This window comes from Monodelphis domestica, chromosome 2, assembly GCF_027887165.1.
Source record: "Monodelphis domestica isolate mMonDom1 chromosome 2, mMonDom1.pri, whole genome shotgun sequence".
NCBI lineage: Eukaryota > Metazoa > Chordata > Mammalia > Didelphimorphia > Didelphidae > Monodelphis > Monodelphis domestica.
This window is the reverse complement of record NC_077228.1, coordinates 223,591,419-223,606,789: the sequence shown is the minus strand read 5'-3', so window position 1 is coordinate 223,606,789 and position 15,371 is coordinate 223,591,419. Positions and strand designations below refer to the sequence as shown.

The 15,371-nt window shown below is 34.2% G+C and overlaps 1 protein-coding gene across 2 annotated transcripts in view; it reads right to left on the bottom strand.

Annotated features, from left to right (window-relative positions):
- Nucleotides 1–15,371, bottom strand: part of LOC100029119 (ABC-type organic anion transporter ABCA8) — a 157,044-nt gene that overhangs the window by 56,855 nt on the left and 84,818 nt on the right. For both annotated transcript variants that reach the window (XM_056817239.1, XM_056817238.1), the window contains exons 14-20: nucleotides 14,594–14,713; nucleotides 14,195–14,333; nucleotides 13,477–13,567; nucleotides 8,903–9,042; nucleotides 7,257–7,376; nucleotides 5,152–5,353; nucleotides 836–1,002 (exon numbers count right to left, since the gene is read on the bottom strand). In XM_056817239.1, the coding sequence (XP_056673217.1) occupies nucleotides 836–1,002; nucleotides 5,152–5,353; nucleotides 7,257–7,376; nucleotides 8,903–9,042; nucleotides 13,477–13,567; nucleotides 14,195–14,333; nucleotides 14,594–14,713 (979 nt within the window). The remainder of the gene's footprint in view (nucleotides 1–835; nucleotides 1,003–5,151; nucleotides 5,354–7,256; nucleotides 7,377–8,902; nucleotides 9,043–13,476; nucleotides 13,568–14,194; nucleotides 14,334–14,593; nucleotides 14,714–15,371) is intronic.

Genomic DNA, 15,371 nt, shown 5'->3' with positions numbered 1-15,371 from the left:
GGAAAAGTAGATGCACAGAGATAGTCCCACTCTCTCGGGATTGGAAGCCTGGGTCCAGTGGCACAAAAAGTTGTATAATTATATTAATAATTGCTTATCAGAATAAATATATTGGCACATTATATTATATTGGCACATTGTAACAGTAGTATTTGAGTATATAACAATAGCCAATATAAACATAGCATCCATTAGGTGCCAGATACTCTGCCAAACACTTTCAAGTTATAATCATATTTTTTCCTCACAATAACTCTGGGAGGTAGCTGAGGGAAATAGAGGTTGAGTGAATGGCTTGCCCAAGGTCACCTAAAACATTTTTATATCATATACACATATATGGCTCTGCTAATATATGATATGTGTTCTAAATTTATACATTAACAGCATAAAAAGTCTTCTCGAATATATTTAACTATAGGAAAAACATCATGGTACAGCAAATAGAGAGCTGGCCTCAAAGAAGGAAGAACTAGGTTCAAGTCTCATCTCTAATATACAATGAATTTGTGATCTTGGAAAATTAGTTAAATTCTCAGTGATCTTGGTCACTCTCTAAGGTGACAAGCTACAGAGAAACTGCATATTTTCACGAGTAGAGGATATTTTCTCTTTTTGAGTTTGAATGCCAAGGAAATCACACATTCTATCCCTATTCTCTAAATAAAAATATATTATTGTGTGTATGAATATCCATGTGCTATTGAAAGGGGATGTAACAAAATCATTCAGACCACTGAATTATATGACAAATCTTTTGACAAACTAGTGAATTGGAAAACATTTTTAAAATAAATGATGATCCACTTTAAAATTTTAATGTGATTTTTTTTACCTGTATTGTTGACAATTAATAGGCTGCTGAGAGAATCATGTGGCCACTGTCCAGGAGAGAGGAAATACATGTGAGGAGAAATTCTTTGAGAAAGTTGTGAATTTGCTGGTGGATACATTATCATCTCAAAGACAATAGGAATCAAAGGAACCAGCAGCAATAAAATTCTAGAAAGAAGAAAACAACACATAAATTTAATTTTGTTCTATTTTCTCTATCAAGAAAAAAATGTCAATAGTCATCTATACATATAAACTATAGCATTGTTCTCCAAAGGGTTATTAAATGCTTGATCAAATGTTTTACTAGTCCTTCCACAAAGCAGGTATAGGAGGATAGTTTCTAAAAGTTGCTATGGACTTTTATCTGAATGACTCAAATTATTTATCTGCATAACAGTCTCATTCAAATAACTTTGTAGCCCAAAGATGGTATAGCAAAGTCAAAATTTGGTTATGGTGGAAAGAAAAAAAATAAAGTAATCCAAAGAACATAATAATTGGTATAGGAAGGAGAAAATCTTTGCAATGATTCAAATATATTTACAGTGTATAAAAGCCATATATATGCATGTGTGCATGTATTTATATGTGAATAAAAACTTTTTTACTTCAAGATATAATATGACAAACATATAGATATAAGAGAAATTAGATAGTAAAAGATTCTGAAAGGTAAGGGATGTCTACAGGAAATATTCATGTGCATTCATTCTAGAATTCAAACCCTTTGGAATTATTTGCATCCACTATCTTTAATTTCTTAACAGGCAAACTACTGGCCATTGGAAAAGGAAATAGTCTCAGGCATTTTGCTTGTTTGTTTTCAATCAGAAAGTTTTTATTAAAAACCTACTATATCATAGGGCTATGTATTTAGAATTAAAAGACAAAAGCCTGTTTGGGTCTTCAAGGAGATTCTACTCCATGGAGGAAATAATATGTATTTAATTTTTTATTATGAATTTGACAAACATAAAAAATAAACTTTGCTATGTTTAATCAAGGACAAGAATTTTTTTAAGTGATTGCAAGGAATTGCTTGCTCAAAACTAAGATGATAGATCATGGGATACTCAACTTGACCAAAGTCTTCACACACACACACACACAAAATAAAATAAATTGCTTCAAAAAACAAAACAAAACAAAGAGACACACATCACTGGGGTGAGAAAAGAGAAGTAATGGGTGTGTAGGCATCCCAGGGATCCAGCATAATGTATTACAGCTCAGTACTTCCTCATGACCCTGGCCCACAAGCTTCAAAGCAGGGAATGAACCTAGTCCATGAGACAAGAAGGGAAACAGAAAGAGGAGAAGCAGAATCCAAAGGGAAAAACAATTAGAAGCTCTACCCCATAGGGGGCTGGCCAGGCACCCCTTTAATATGCATACTGTGAGAGCCAAAGACAGCTGGACCTACATGTAGCACCATAGAAGGCAATATTGCAAGGTTGGAATAATGTTCCCTCTACCTCAGGAGCAGAGCAGAACCTTAATAGATAATAAGGTAATGAAAAAACAATAATAATCAGAAAAAATAAGCAAAACACAAGGAGAACAAAACTTATCCTTAGAAGCAATTTAAGTGACAGGGAATATCAAAATACAAACTCAGAAGGGGACAACAATGGGGGGGGGGATGGAACAGGCAAAACCTCAAATTAAAGTGAAGAAAGGGTGTGGGACCCCAAAAGAATTCATGCAAGAACTTGAAAAGAAGTTAAAAAAATCAAATAATAAGAGAATTGCTAGAAAGAGTCAATCGTTTGAGCAAAATTCACTGAAGAAAACAACTTCCTAAAGACTAGAATGGGTCAAATGGAAATGGAGGCAGAGAAAGCCACTGAAGAAAATAACTCTAGAGAATAGAATTAGAAAGTAGAGTCAAGATGGTGGGTTAGAAGCACAAAAATCTAGAACTTCTCTGAGAATCCTCTCCAGCCAAACTTAAAATAACCATTCCAAACAAATATTAGAGTAACAACCAGCAACGAGATGGAGTGAAGCAATGTGAAGCAATTATCCATCAGAAAACAACTTGAAAGATAGGGAGAGGATCTATTTCACTAGGGTGAAAGGGGAGTGCAGTGGCAACAAAGCCACACAAAGAAGTACTAGCACAAGCTAACAGCAAGAAGCTAACCTGGACCCAAGCCAACTTTAAGACCCCCAAAACCCTGCCTAACCCAATAGTAGAGCACCGCATGCCCAACATTAAAGTTTCAAGTCCTAGGGAAGGTCTGTAGTGAGGTCCCAAGTCCTAGTTCAAGGCAGTCTGTGGTACATTTGGTCAGACTAAGGCAATGGGGAGGCCCAGAGCCCTCCCAAGCCTTCCCTGAGGCTCCAGGGAAAGACAGACTGCAGTGTACCTGTTTTCAGGGAGAATCTTATGTAACTTAGTATGCATTCATCCTTTTGTTTGATTCTATACCCATTTACAATATTTGTCTAAAATATATGTATCAATCAGAGAGATGCAAATCAAAACAACTCTGAGGTATCACCTCACACCTAGCAGATTGGCTAACATGACAACAAAGGAAAATAATGAAATCGGGAGGGAATGTGGCAAAGTTGGAATATTAATGCATTGCTGGTGGAGTTGTGAATTGATCCAACTATTCTGGAGGGCAATTTGGAACTATGCCCAAAGGGTGATAAAAGACTGCCCTTTGATCCAGCCATAGCACTGCTGGGTTTGTACCCCAAAGAAATAATAAGGAAAAAGACTTGTACAAGAATATTCATAGATGCGCTCTTTGTGGTGGCAAAAAATTGGAAAATGAGGGGATGCCCTTCCATTGGGGAATGGCTAAACTAATTGTGGTATATATTGGTGATGGAATACTAATGTGCTCAAAGGAATAATAAAGTGGAGGAATTCCATGGAGACTGGAACAACCTCCAGGAAGTGATGCAGAGTGAAAGGAGCAGAGCCAGGAGAACATTGTACACAGAGACTGACACACTGTGGTACAATTGAGTGCAATGGACTTTTCCATTAGTGTCAATGCAGTGATCCTGAACAATTTTCAGGGATCTAGGAGAAAAAGCACTACCCACAAGCAGAGGACAAATGGTGGGAGTAAAAACACTGAGGAAAGGCAACAGCTTGACTACAGGGGTAGAGGGGATATGATTGAGGAGAGACTCTAAATGAACATCTTAATGAAAATACCAACAACATGGAAAAGAGTTCAGACCAAGGACACATGTGATACCCAGAGGAATCATGCATCGCCATTGGGAGTGTTGGGGGGGGGAAGAAAATGATCTTTGTTTCTAATGAATAATGTTTGAAAATGACCAAATAAAATAATGTTTAAAAAGGGAAAATATATGTATTCATGGATAAGCTCTATTTATTGTCTATTTAGCTGTATATTATAGTCTGGACTACTGGCATTTTTCTCACATTTAGGTTTTTTTTTTTTTGTATTGAAAATTATACCAAATTCAGTGGTTGTAGATTTCATTTAGAAGACCCTGAAATGCTATTGGGCTAGATAAAAATCTATATCATTATGTCATTTGTAAACAGACGTGTATAGAGAGGATCTCATCATCAATAAAGAAATCCTCAAATTGGACTCTATAATGGGTCATCATTTCTTGACATTTTCTTGTTCTTTCTGAACTTTCTCATCCTCTAAAAAAAGCATTGGCATATAAGCTGCTATTATTTTCATTAAAATATTTTTGATAAATTATTATAATTAGTACTACAATCTGAGATAATGAGATGTCCCACTCAATGTTATTTCTTGTTACTTCTGAGACTCAATAAATCTAAGTCCTCCAATTCTGATACAACTTAGTTCTTCCAGTGGTTTCTTCATTAGTTGGTTACTGGACAAGGATTTTATATTTAATGCCAAACAGCTAAGTTAATGTTTATAAATTGTCTAAGGATTATGGGATTATTTGCAACAGCTGTATCCTTTCCCACCACTTTGATACTATCACTAAAGAAGAAAACATGGAGCTCTATAGAACTGAGATATTTTTCTTTGATCCTTGGTAACAGTATGGGTCATTAAGCAACCAGTCTATTGATCAGAATCATCTATGTTCTTTGCTAGTCAAGTCTCAGAAAGCAGAGATCATTTATGGTCAGGACTAGACTTAAAGATTTTCTAACATTATAGAAGTTTCCTGAGCTTGTGCTTAAACTGGTATAGACTTCAAGAATTCAGGGTCACTTCCACATCATGAAATAGCATCTAAATAGGATTTTATAGAGTGAAAATTTTTAGAGACCAAAAATATTAATTTATGTTTTAAATGAATCAGAAGGAATCTGATACTCACAATGACCAAAGAACTTTCTTTTCATGTTTTAATTTTAAGAAGCGTATCCTTGCAACTGCCCGAATCTGTTGTCTCCAGAGAGCCATGCCATGGACTGTTTCTATCTTCTCTTCCAGAAGAGAAGAGAAAGTCTGCTCTAGTTCAACAAAGTTTTCAGAATGTATTGTAACTTCTGCTTGTTCCTGCCCACAACTACCAGTGTCTACAAACACAATGAGAAAATGACAACACAAAATAAAACCTTTAAGTAAAGTGGAATTCAAAATATAACAGTTCATTTTCTAGGGACAGGGACATATCAAAAGTGGCTTCAAATATTCTGTTCATAGTGTCAATCAAAATTGAAAAGGAAAAAATGATAACAATGATTATTTTAATTAAATTTGATAATTATACTTACTATTTCTAAGGTATCAAGTTAAGCGGTGAAGGAAAAAAAAAGATAAACACAATTGCCATCTTCAAGGGGTCTTTAGTAAAGAAGGTAAGACATCCATGAAAGCTACAATTCTTTTTTTAAAAAAGCAGATTCCACCAAGTATATATAGATATTAATCAGAAATTAAAACATTGTATCTCCTTAGTAGAATGTAGTCTTCTTGAGAAAAATGGCTGGTTTGCTTTGTTTCTGTCTGTGTAATATTGGTCATATAAAGCATGCACAAATATTCTCTGACTACTTTCATAGTGACAGCATTTCAGCATATTGAAGATGATGTTTGTGACCATGCATGACTCAGTGCTAAAGGAAATGACTTTTTGGATTGTGTTTTCTTGACCTTTCCACCTCATATCCAACTCTATAAAAGTGCAGAGGGTCAAAGGTGCTGATTTAGTTAAAGTAGGAGACAACTTCATATAATGTTTCCAGCGAGAAATGGAGCATATATGAGACCTTCTCTATGTGTCATCAAAATAGCTGCTTTCATATGAAAACTTTCCATCAGCAGCTCTGCTTGGTACATCATATGCCACCCAGAGAAGCTGATCTTCAAAAATATCATCATTACCATAATTGAGCCTGCTCTTGATTCTCAATGCCTTCTTAATTTCCTTAGTCTCTTTTTACCCTCTGATGAGAGAGGTAGAAGGGTGGAGCACTAAACTCCAGCCGAAACATTACTTTAGTGAGGGGTGGAATCTGAAATTTCCAGATAATTCTCAACTTTCTCTCAGTAGATCTTGCTTTTATCTAGCTGGACACTGCTCAGATTCCTTTTTTAGGTCATGTTCCATGTTCCAAGAGTTACTTGTAGGTATTTCCTTGGCTTCTGTCCTAACTCTTCTTTTTCATCTCTAAAGGTGATGCTATCAGTTCCCATGAGTTCAACTATCACCTCTATGTGGTTGACTCCTAGAATTTTTCCTTATTTCTGTCAGGGTCACAACAAATTTTTAGTGATCTATGTTCAAAAGCAGAGTTATCTTTGACTTGACCATGGAAAAATACAGTAACTGATATTGATTAAATGAAGTAATGATAAGTATTTATTAACTACTATTAAGTGCTAGTCACTCTGCAAATGTAAGAAAGTTATATAGTTCTTACTCTCAAGAAACTTACATTCTAAAATGAAGATGACCCATAAAGGAGTAGTTTCAAAGTTAACTTACAAGGCATGCAGGATCACCTAGTTTGGAAGTGGTCAAGAAGTTAGTATGGAGGTCTGACTCCAGGATAAAATAAAGAGATGGTTCAGTTATCAGAGCACTGCTCACTGGGAAAGAGATGGGGTATATGGCTGAATTGTTTGGAAATAGCCAGCAAGCGATATGAAGACCTCGGATCTGAATAAACTAAGGCAAAAGCTCATCTATCAGAGTCCAGGGTCAGGGGCACAGTAGAGGCTCCAGTGGAAGGAGAATGCCTGGAGTAGAGAGAGTGTGGCTGCAGAACGGCCAGGAAGTGTTGACCATTAAAATCTTACTAGGAAGCAGATAAATATGGTCTGTTAATATTCCAGCTGGCTAGAAAATGGGGCAAGGGCTTACAGATGAAACATGTAGAAATAGACTCATAACACTGAGTTTTATGCTGAGGGCTTGGAAGTTAGGCTATCTTAAGGACAGTTCTCTTATTAGTTGCATGTGACTTTTTTTTTTACCTGCTTCATTGATTGCTGTTTTTCCTTCTAGATTCAAGAATACTTCAGTGAGAGTTGTCATGGAAACACCATAATTCATAATGCTTTGGCCAGTACAATTATCAAGATCACTGTAAAGGTCTAAAGAATAACCACAATGGGTTAAAATCATATAACTTTTATTACGTCTGCAGATAAATATATTTATCAATAAAAATGGGCATTTTGGATAAAATTTTTTTTCACGGAAAAACACTGCCCTCCCCAAATAATATTAAATTCCATTAATTCTCATTAATTTCAAATTATTTTATGATACTAATCTCAAATTAAATCTCATTATTTCTCAATTAAATTAATTAAATCTAAAATATTTTGATATTCAACATATGCAAAATACTAATTGAAAGCATTTACTTGAGATAATTTTATTAGAAATCAACAAACTTTACATATATTACTCCAAATTTTTATACCACCTCAACAGTTCATTTTTTTCTAATGCTTTTGGCCTGCTTTCTCTCATTGGTTCAGGGCAAGTTTTAAAGAATCTCAGACCTGGTTATATATTCCAAACCAGCAAGTCTTCAATTTATATTACAATCTCCAAATCAAGCTCGTTTGTAATAAGGACCTAACTACTTTTTGAAGCTATACAATCTACTTTGGATTACTCTAACAATTAGCAAATTTTTTCTTCTTTCAAACCATAATCTATATCTCTAAAACTTTTACTAATTATTTATAGTTTTTACCTTCAGGAAATATTCAGAAATTTAATCCCTCTTTCACAAAATAGTCTTTCAAATTCTTTATAGGTATCATACATCTTCTCTAGGCAGTTAAGTGGCTCAGTAAAGAGTAGTAAGCCTGAAGTCAGGAACATCATTCTTGTGTAAAATTGTGATTTGAACTCTGGATTTCAATCCCCACAAGCCCTTGCTCCACTTCCCCAAAATGCTTTGTAATCTCACGGAATCCTGAGGTGGGTGAGATCGAGATGGTACTTAAGCTGATTGCAAAGGCTTTTGAGCTCTTTCTCTTTTTTGGACTTCCTTTTTGGAGCAGAGGTGTCTCTTCCATGATATGAGGTTATTTTGTCTAGGCCTCTGGCCTAGGCACATGTTTCTTACTTGTATATTCTTTAATCCTTAATCCTTAATAAACCTCTAAAAAATATAATACTCCTTGCAGAGAGAAACTAATTTCAGATGCCTCAGTCTCCCCATATTCCTAAATTTTAACTGTTACACTTGCTGAGTTCAAATCTGACTTTAGACATGTACTTGTTGTATTACTTTGGGCAAGTCACTTAACCCTATTTGCAAAAGTTTTTCATTTGTAAAAATGAGTGGAGAAAGGAATGACAAACCACTCTAGTGGTTTTTTTTTTTGTTTGTTTGTTTTTTTGCCCAAGAAAACCCCAAATGCAGTCATGAAGAGTTGGACATGACCTAAATGATTGAACAACAAAATATCCGATTTATCTATTCTCCAAAGGAAAAGAATCCTAGTTCCTTTGATCTATTATCTTTAATAATTTAATTCTGCCAATGTCATTTTTTAAATAGTGATTTTCATCATTATTCACATGAATTGCCCCTAAAATTTATTTTTTCATGTTAGTATTACTTCTAGATTCTCTTTTTAATTTCCCATGTTCTTACCTGGAAATTTATCTGTCCTTTCCAAGGGCAATGTATATAAAAGCTTTTCTTCACTTTCTGCAGTTAATTTTGCATCTGGAATGTGATTTTTAATGAGTGATGTTATTCTTTCAACGTCACAGGATTCATTTATGTGCAAACTGAAGAATGATGAAGAAAAAATGTGTATAACTTATTTGTTTTTATCTTTATCACCAACACCACTACCTTAGGGAAAAAATTAAATGTTTATTTTGTTCCTGACATTTTATTTTTTAGATGATTAAAAAACAGTAAACAAAACAAAATCCCAACCTTCGAGAAATTTATCATTTTGAGGGGAACAGGGTGAAACCAGACATAGACTTATGAAAGAGCCAGAATACAAATTTGTAGGTATCATTATATAAATGTCAGCCAATAATGTTTTATATAATTGTAAAGTCCAAATTTGGAAGGGACCTTCAGGTCATCTTTTCTAATCCTTATTGCTTTTTTATATTCATTTGTCTTTTCATCTTGCATTATTGTCACTTTGTCATAATAAAGTATCCAGTGTTTCAAATCTGATCTTAGAATTTCTAAGGAAATAGAATTCTATTCTCTACTTGGAGATAACTATAAATCTTTTCTTAGTAACTCCAAGTACTAATGAGTTCCTACCTATCCTTTGAAGGTCAAATGATTTGCTACTTCTTCCAATCAGACTCCTCTGGATCCCTTTTCTGTAATACATTGTCCATTTTTGTAGTGGATAGAAGTGCAGGAGTGGAAAGAGGGCTGGGGCTGGAAGTTGGTAAGACCCAAGCAAAAATCAGACATTTACTAACTGTGTAATTCTATGCAAGTTACTTAACTTCTTTTCTGCCTCATTGTTTATAACTGTAAAATGGTCATAAATAATAACACCTATGTCCCAGGATTGTTGTAAGCATCAAATGTGATACTATTTGTAAAGCACTTAGCATAGTGCTTGGCCCATAATAGATACTTTAAAATACTTATTCTCTTCCTTCCTTTTTTCCTTTCTGTGTGCCACAAACTCCACCTAGACAATGACTTCACAGGAGTAGCAAATTAGTACCTCCACATTCTTTACTCCTCCAGGCTTGTGCAATGCTTTGAGTATAGGTTTCATCCAATAAATATTTGTGTGAATTTAATTGAATTCATGAAAATGTAGGTATTTTTTCTTTGCCTCATTCAACAAGCTTCTTAACAAGTGACAAAGATGATTCCAGGCATCCATAGATAATTGACCTGCTTTTTCTTTCCTCTGTGCAAATAACCCATTTAACCATTAAATATTTATGGAACACATTATTTCTTCAAATGAAGGTGTGATGGCACTTCCTCATTGGGGTAGCAGGTTAATTTTCCTAAGAGAACACAAACTGTGCATTTAGCTATGTAAACCTGGCAAATGACTTAACCTCACCAAGCCTCATTTTCCTCTACTATAAAATGGGATTTAATTATATCATTTACTTCACAGGGTTCTTAAGAGGAACAAGTCAAATGATATCTGTAATGTGCTTTAAAAACCTTAAAATAGTATATAAGTTAGAGTTATCATTGTTATTATAGGGAAGAAATCCTCCACTTAAAATGAAAGCAGGGGGACAAGGTCATTTTTCAAAACTATTACCATGTTCTTTTGAATTTCTTCTAGTGGACCAATTTCAATTTTCCATTGAAAATGTAATAGTTTTAAGAATGATGAAACTCGAGAAAATATTTATTGATGATTTTCATTGGAGGCATTGTGATATGGCAGGAAAATTACTGGACAGAGTTAGAGAACCTTGGTTCAAATATTGGCTTTTCTCCTTAGTAACTGGATTACTTTTGAGCAAAAATATCTATTTAACCTCTCTAGGCCTCAATTTCCTCATCTGTAAAACAAAGAGACTAGATGATCCCAGAAGTCTTTTCTAGCTCCTGATCTCAAAGTTGGCATGTGGCATGCAGGAGGGGTTGGGAGGGGGGAAATGACTCAAAGGCAGGGGTGAGCTTTACTCTTTCTTTGTAGCTAACTTGATAAGTTGATAGCAGAAAGGATATCCTATTAAAATTATGAAGAAAACGAGAGAAGTGATGACAAAAAAACTTGGAATACAAATATAGAACAGATATCTTTGTAGAAGATAGAGATTGTTTTTCCTATGCAACTTTGGATTAACCCATGCATTATTATCACACCAACAGATGGGAGGTGGTTCTGGGAAGTATTATGAATAGGAAGCTGGATATTATGAAATAAAAGTATTATTTTGGCAGAAAAAGAGATAGAAATTGTTGTTCTGCAAGTTCTCAACATGGTGAATATGATAGCAGTTCACCCCAATAAGTTATATCTAAATGATTTTTGCAAAACCACACAAATTTCTGCACTAAACATTGCAACTTGCAATTTGATCCCATTCATAGCAACTATTAGTACAACTGTCTTCCAAAAACCTCTGCAGTAATTGGGAACTCAGGAATAAATGGAACCTTCAGGATAAATAGACTTGCAGAGAACATTTTTGGTTTCTGACAACAAAAAAAGGGACACTCTAAAATGTAAAACTCTACCTTTTTCTATTAGGTATTGGTGATGAAGTTGTTTTACAAGTTATAATCCCCAAAGAGAAGAGTTTTGGTATCTTTTTATATTCGAAATTTGACCATATTATGAAACAGATGAGATTGAATGGATATAATTATAGAAGTATGTGAGACTTTAATAAAAGATTTTATTTTTTTAAATATTCAACCCAGAAATATTTCAATTTTTCTAACAAAAAAAAAACACAGGATAATTTTTTGAGAACCCAAGACTATATATCAACCTAAATCAGGACAATGATTCATCTTAATCACTATTTTATCCCTAACAACCATGACTAGAAATTTTTGGTGGAGATAAGAGTGTCTCTTCATGATTCTGACCTCAAAGTGTTAGTAGTTCTAGCTATCCCTTGCCTATTACAGATGCATCCTTTAAAAATACTCTAAATCACTTGATTAGAGAAATGGAAATTAAAAAACAGTGTACCTATCAGATTGGCAAATATCACAGAAAAGGAAAACTACAGATGTTGGAAGGTAGGTGGTAAAAGTGGGACACTAATGCATTGTTGATGGAATTGTAATCTGATTCAACCATTATAGAGAGCAATTTGGAACTATGCCCATTGGACATACCCTTTTTTTTTTTTTGGTGGTATCAAAGAGTTGGAAATTGAGGGGATATTTATCAATTGGGGAATGTTTGAACAAGTTGTGGTAGATAATTGTAATGGAACTTTTGTGCCATAAGAAATGATTAGCTAGATGATTTCAGAAAAAAAAAAACTGGAACTGGTTTATAAACTTTAGCAAAGTGAAATGAGCAGAACCTGAAGAACATAGTATGCAGTAATAGCAGCATATTAAAAAACAAAACAAAACAACTGTGAATTACTTAGTCATTCTCATGCAAACAGTGATGCAAGACAATCCCAAAGACTCAGGATGAAAAATGACATTTTCCTTCAGGAAAGAATTTGTGCCTTCTGAATGCAGACTAAAACATTATATTTCACTTTCTTCTTGTTTTCTCTTTTTTGTTTATTTGAGATCTATTCCACAAAATAACTAATATGGGAAATATTTTAGATCATTGCACATGTAAAATCTATATCAGAGTGCTTGATTTCTCAGGGAGAGGAAACACATGGGAGGGAATGAGGGAATGAGAGTGGAAACAAGGTAGAGAATTTGTCACTCAAAACTAAAATAAAGAATTAAGATTTTTACATGTAATTAAGTAAAAATAAGAAAGTTGAAAAAATAAGCAAAAATAAAATACATTATCCCTTTATGCACTTTATAGTAGGCTTTGGTCAGACCTTGTAGCAATCTCACTTAATTCCCTCTTAAATTTATATGACTCTGAATGGAAAAAATACCTCTATGGATGTAGCACAATAGAAAAGACATTCATAGCCTCAAGTAAAAACAACTGTATACTATGATATAAAGTCTTCCTTTTTGTGACAAAATGAACATCATATTGACAAATGACCCAGTTCCCCCTGGAATGACAGGTCATCTTGTATTGGGGAAGGGACACGGAAGAAGTTCTGGGGAAAGAAGTTTTTACTCTTTTGCTGTTTTGATTCCTTTACTATTCTTCTTGGCTGCTGCTACTGGGACATGGGACAAATATCCATCAAGGAAAAAGAGAGACATGGGGATCCATGTCTGCTGATATTTGGGTATGATTGCAATTAGGCCTGGTTTTTCATCAGGGAGCCTTAATTTCCAATATCTCCATATCTCTTTATACTCTTAGTAAGACTAATTCTCACTTTTGTAGTTTCAGAATGATTGCTTGAGGTATATACAGAAGCTGAGGTCCCTCAGGGCTAATTCAGATTTTATTTAGATTTAATTATCTGTAATGAGTTTTATATACAAGTTTCCTGGTGTGTAGAATAGCAAATATATTTTTTCTTAAAATGATTTCCTGCAAACTTCAACAAATATCCTTTATATTAGTCAAATTTTCTTTAAATATCTAGAAGGATTAATACTACAAATCCTCATACTTCCCCAAGGTGTAATACCTTAAGTGATAGCCAATTCCCCATTTCTTCTTTAAGAACAAAGAAGAGCCTGCACACTTCAGTCTCCCTCTGGATATAAACACTATCCGATCTGAGCAAAAAGAAGGCAATAATAAAGTAAGTCAGAAGGCTGTTATTTCACTTAGAAATAATGTGTGATGGTAAGGGGAAGCAGGGTGGAATTTTCAGGATCATCTTTAATTAATAAGTCTTGTCATCTCTCACTGTATTGAGGATATCACTTACATTTTCAAATGTAAGATTAAACCTGAAGTACAATAAATCTGATAAATTCCAAACCTAGTCACAATTTCTAGGCTATTTTGTGTTATCCAGAACATTTGGGCATATAATCGATTTTGGAGAGGAGAAGGAAAGGTCTTAAACTAGTTACTTTAGAAATAATTTTTAAATTGAATATACATCAATGTGATCTAAATAACTACTCTGGTAAAAAAGAAAAAATACAATTTTTTTTTTGCTAATATTCCTGGCCAAGAAAATTTACAATAAATGAACAAGATTTCAGATTCCATTCTCTGGTATAGACACCAGAAATCTTCAAAAACAAAAATGACACCATTCTGTAGACATATTAATATATGGAAATAAGTGTCTAATATCCTCTTTTACTGTTTCTCTGTATAGACATGGACCTATATAAGATCCATTGTTCCTTGATCCCCTAAATTCTATATGAGAAGAAATGAAGTGTCACCAGCAAGAAGATCAGCCTCATCCATAAACTGTGTACTGAAGAGGATCACATGGTCTGCTTTGTGTTCCTTTAAGAGATGCCACACTTTCTGCCTTGAAAAAGGATCCAATCCAGCAGTTGGTTCATCCAATAACAAAACCTACAAAGGATAAAAGCAAATAAAAAGAGTTTCCAATTTAAAGTGAGACTCTTTTGGGAAGCAGCCTAAAAGATCTTAAAATGTATGTATGTACATGTGTGTATATATACATCTGATACTGTTGGGGAAAAATCTAAAAATATTTTTTCATATGTCTTTTATATATATTTTACTAATCACAAAGGAAGAACATGAATTTGTTTTATCAAGAGTTTCATTTTTTTTTTAATTCTGAAAATCTATCTTTCAATCCCACTTACCTGAGGATCACCTAAAATGGCAATACCAAAGGTCAGCTTCCTTTTCTGTCCACCACTTAGGTTCACAGCCAAGGTATCCTGAATGCTTTTCATTTCTAATTCCAGACAAACTCTTTGAACCTAACCAGAGAGAAGAACAAGTTCAAATAAATGAAAGTACTTTAGATTAAGCTCTTTTGTTTCACTCTCCTCCTCCTCCTCCTCCTCCTCCTCCTCCTCCTCCTCCTCCTCCTCCTCCTCCTCCTCCTCCTCCCAGAACTCAAACTATACTATAAAGTAGTATTCATTGGTGCTGGCAAAGAGACAGAAAGGAGGATCAGTGGAATAGAGTTGGCGTAAATGACCTCAGCAAGACAGTCTATGAAAAATCCACTATTTGATAAAAACTGCTGGGAAAATTGGAAGACAGTGTAGGAGAGATTAGGTTTGGATCAACACCTCATACCCTAAGGCCAAGATACATTCAGAATGGGTGAATGACTTGAAAATAAAGAAGGAAACTATAAGTAAATTAGGCAAACACAGAATAGTATACATGTAGGACCTTTGGGAAGGGAAAGATTTTAAAACCAAGCAAGACTTAGAAAGAGTCACAAAATATTAAATAAATAATTTTGACTACATCAAATTAAAGAAGTTTTTGTACAAACAAAACCAATGTAACTAAAATCAGAAGGGAAGCAACAAATTGGGAATTAATCTTTATAAAAACCTCTGACAAAAGTTTAATTACTCAAATTTACAAAGAGCTAAATCAATTGTACAAAAAAATCAAGCC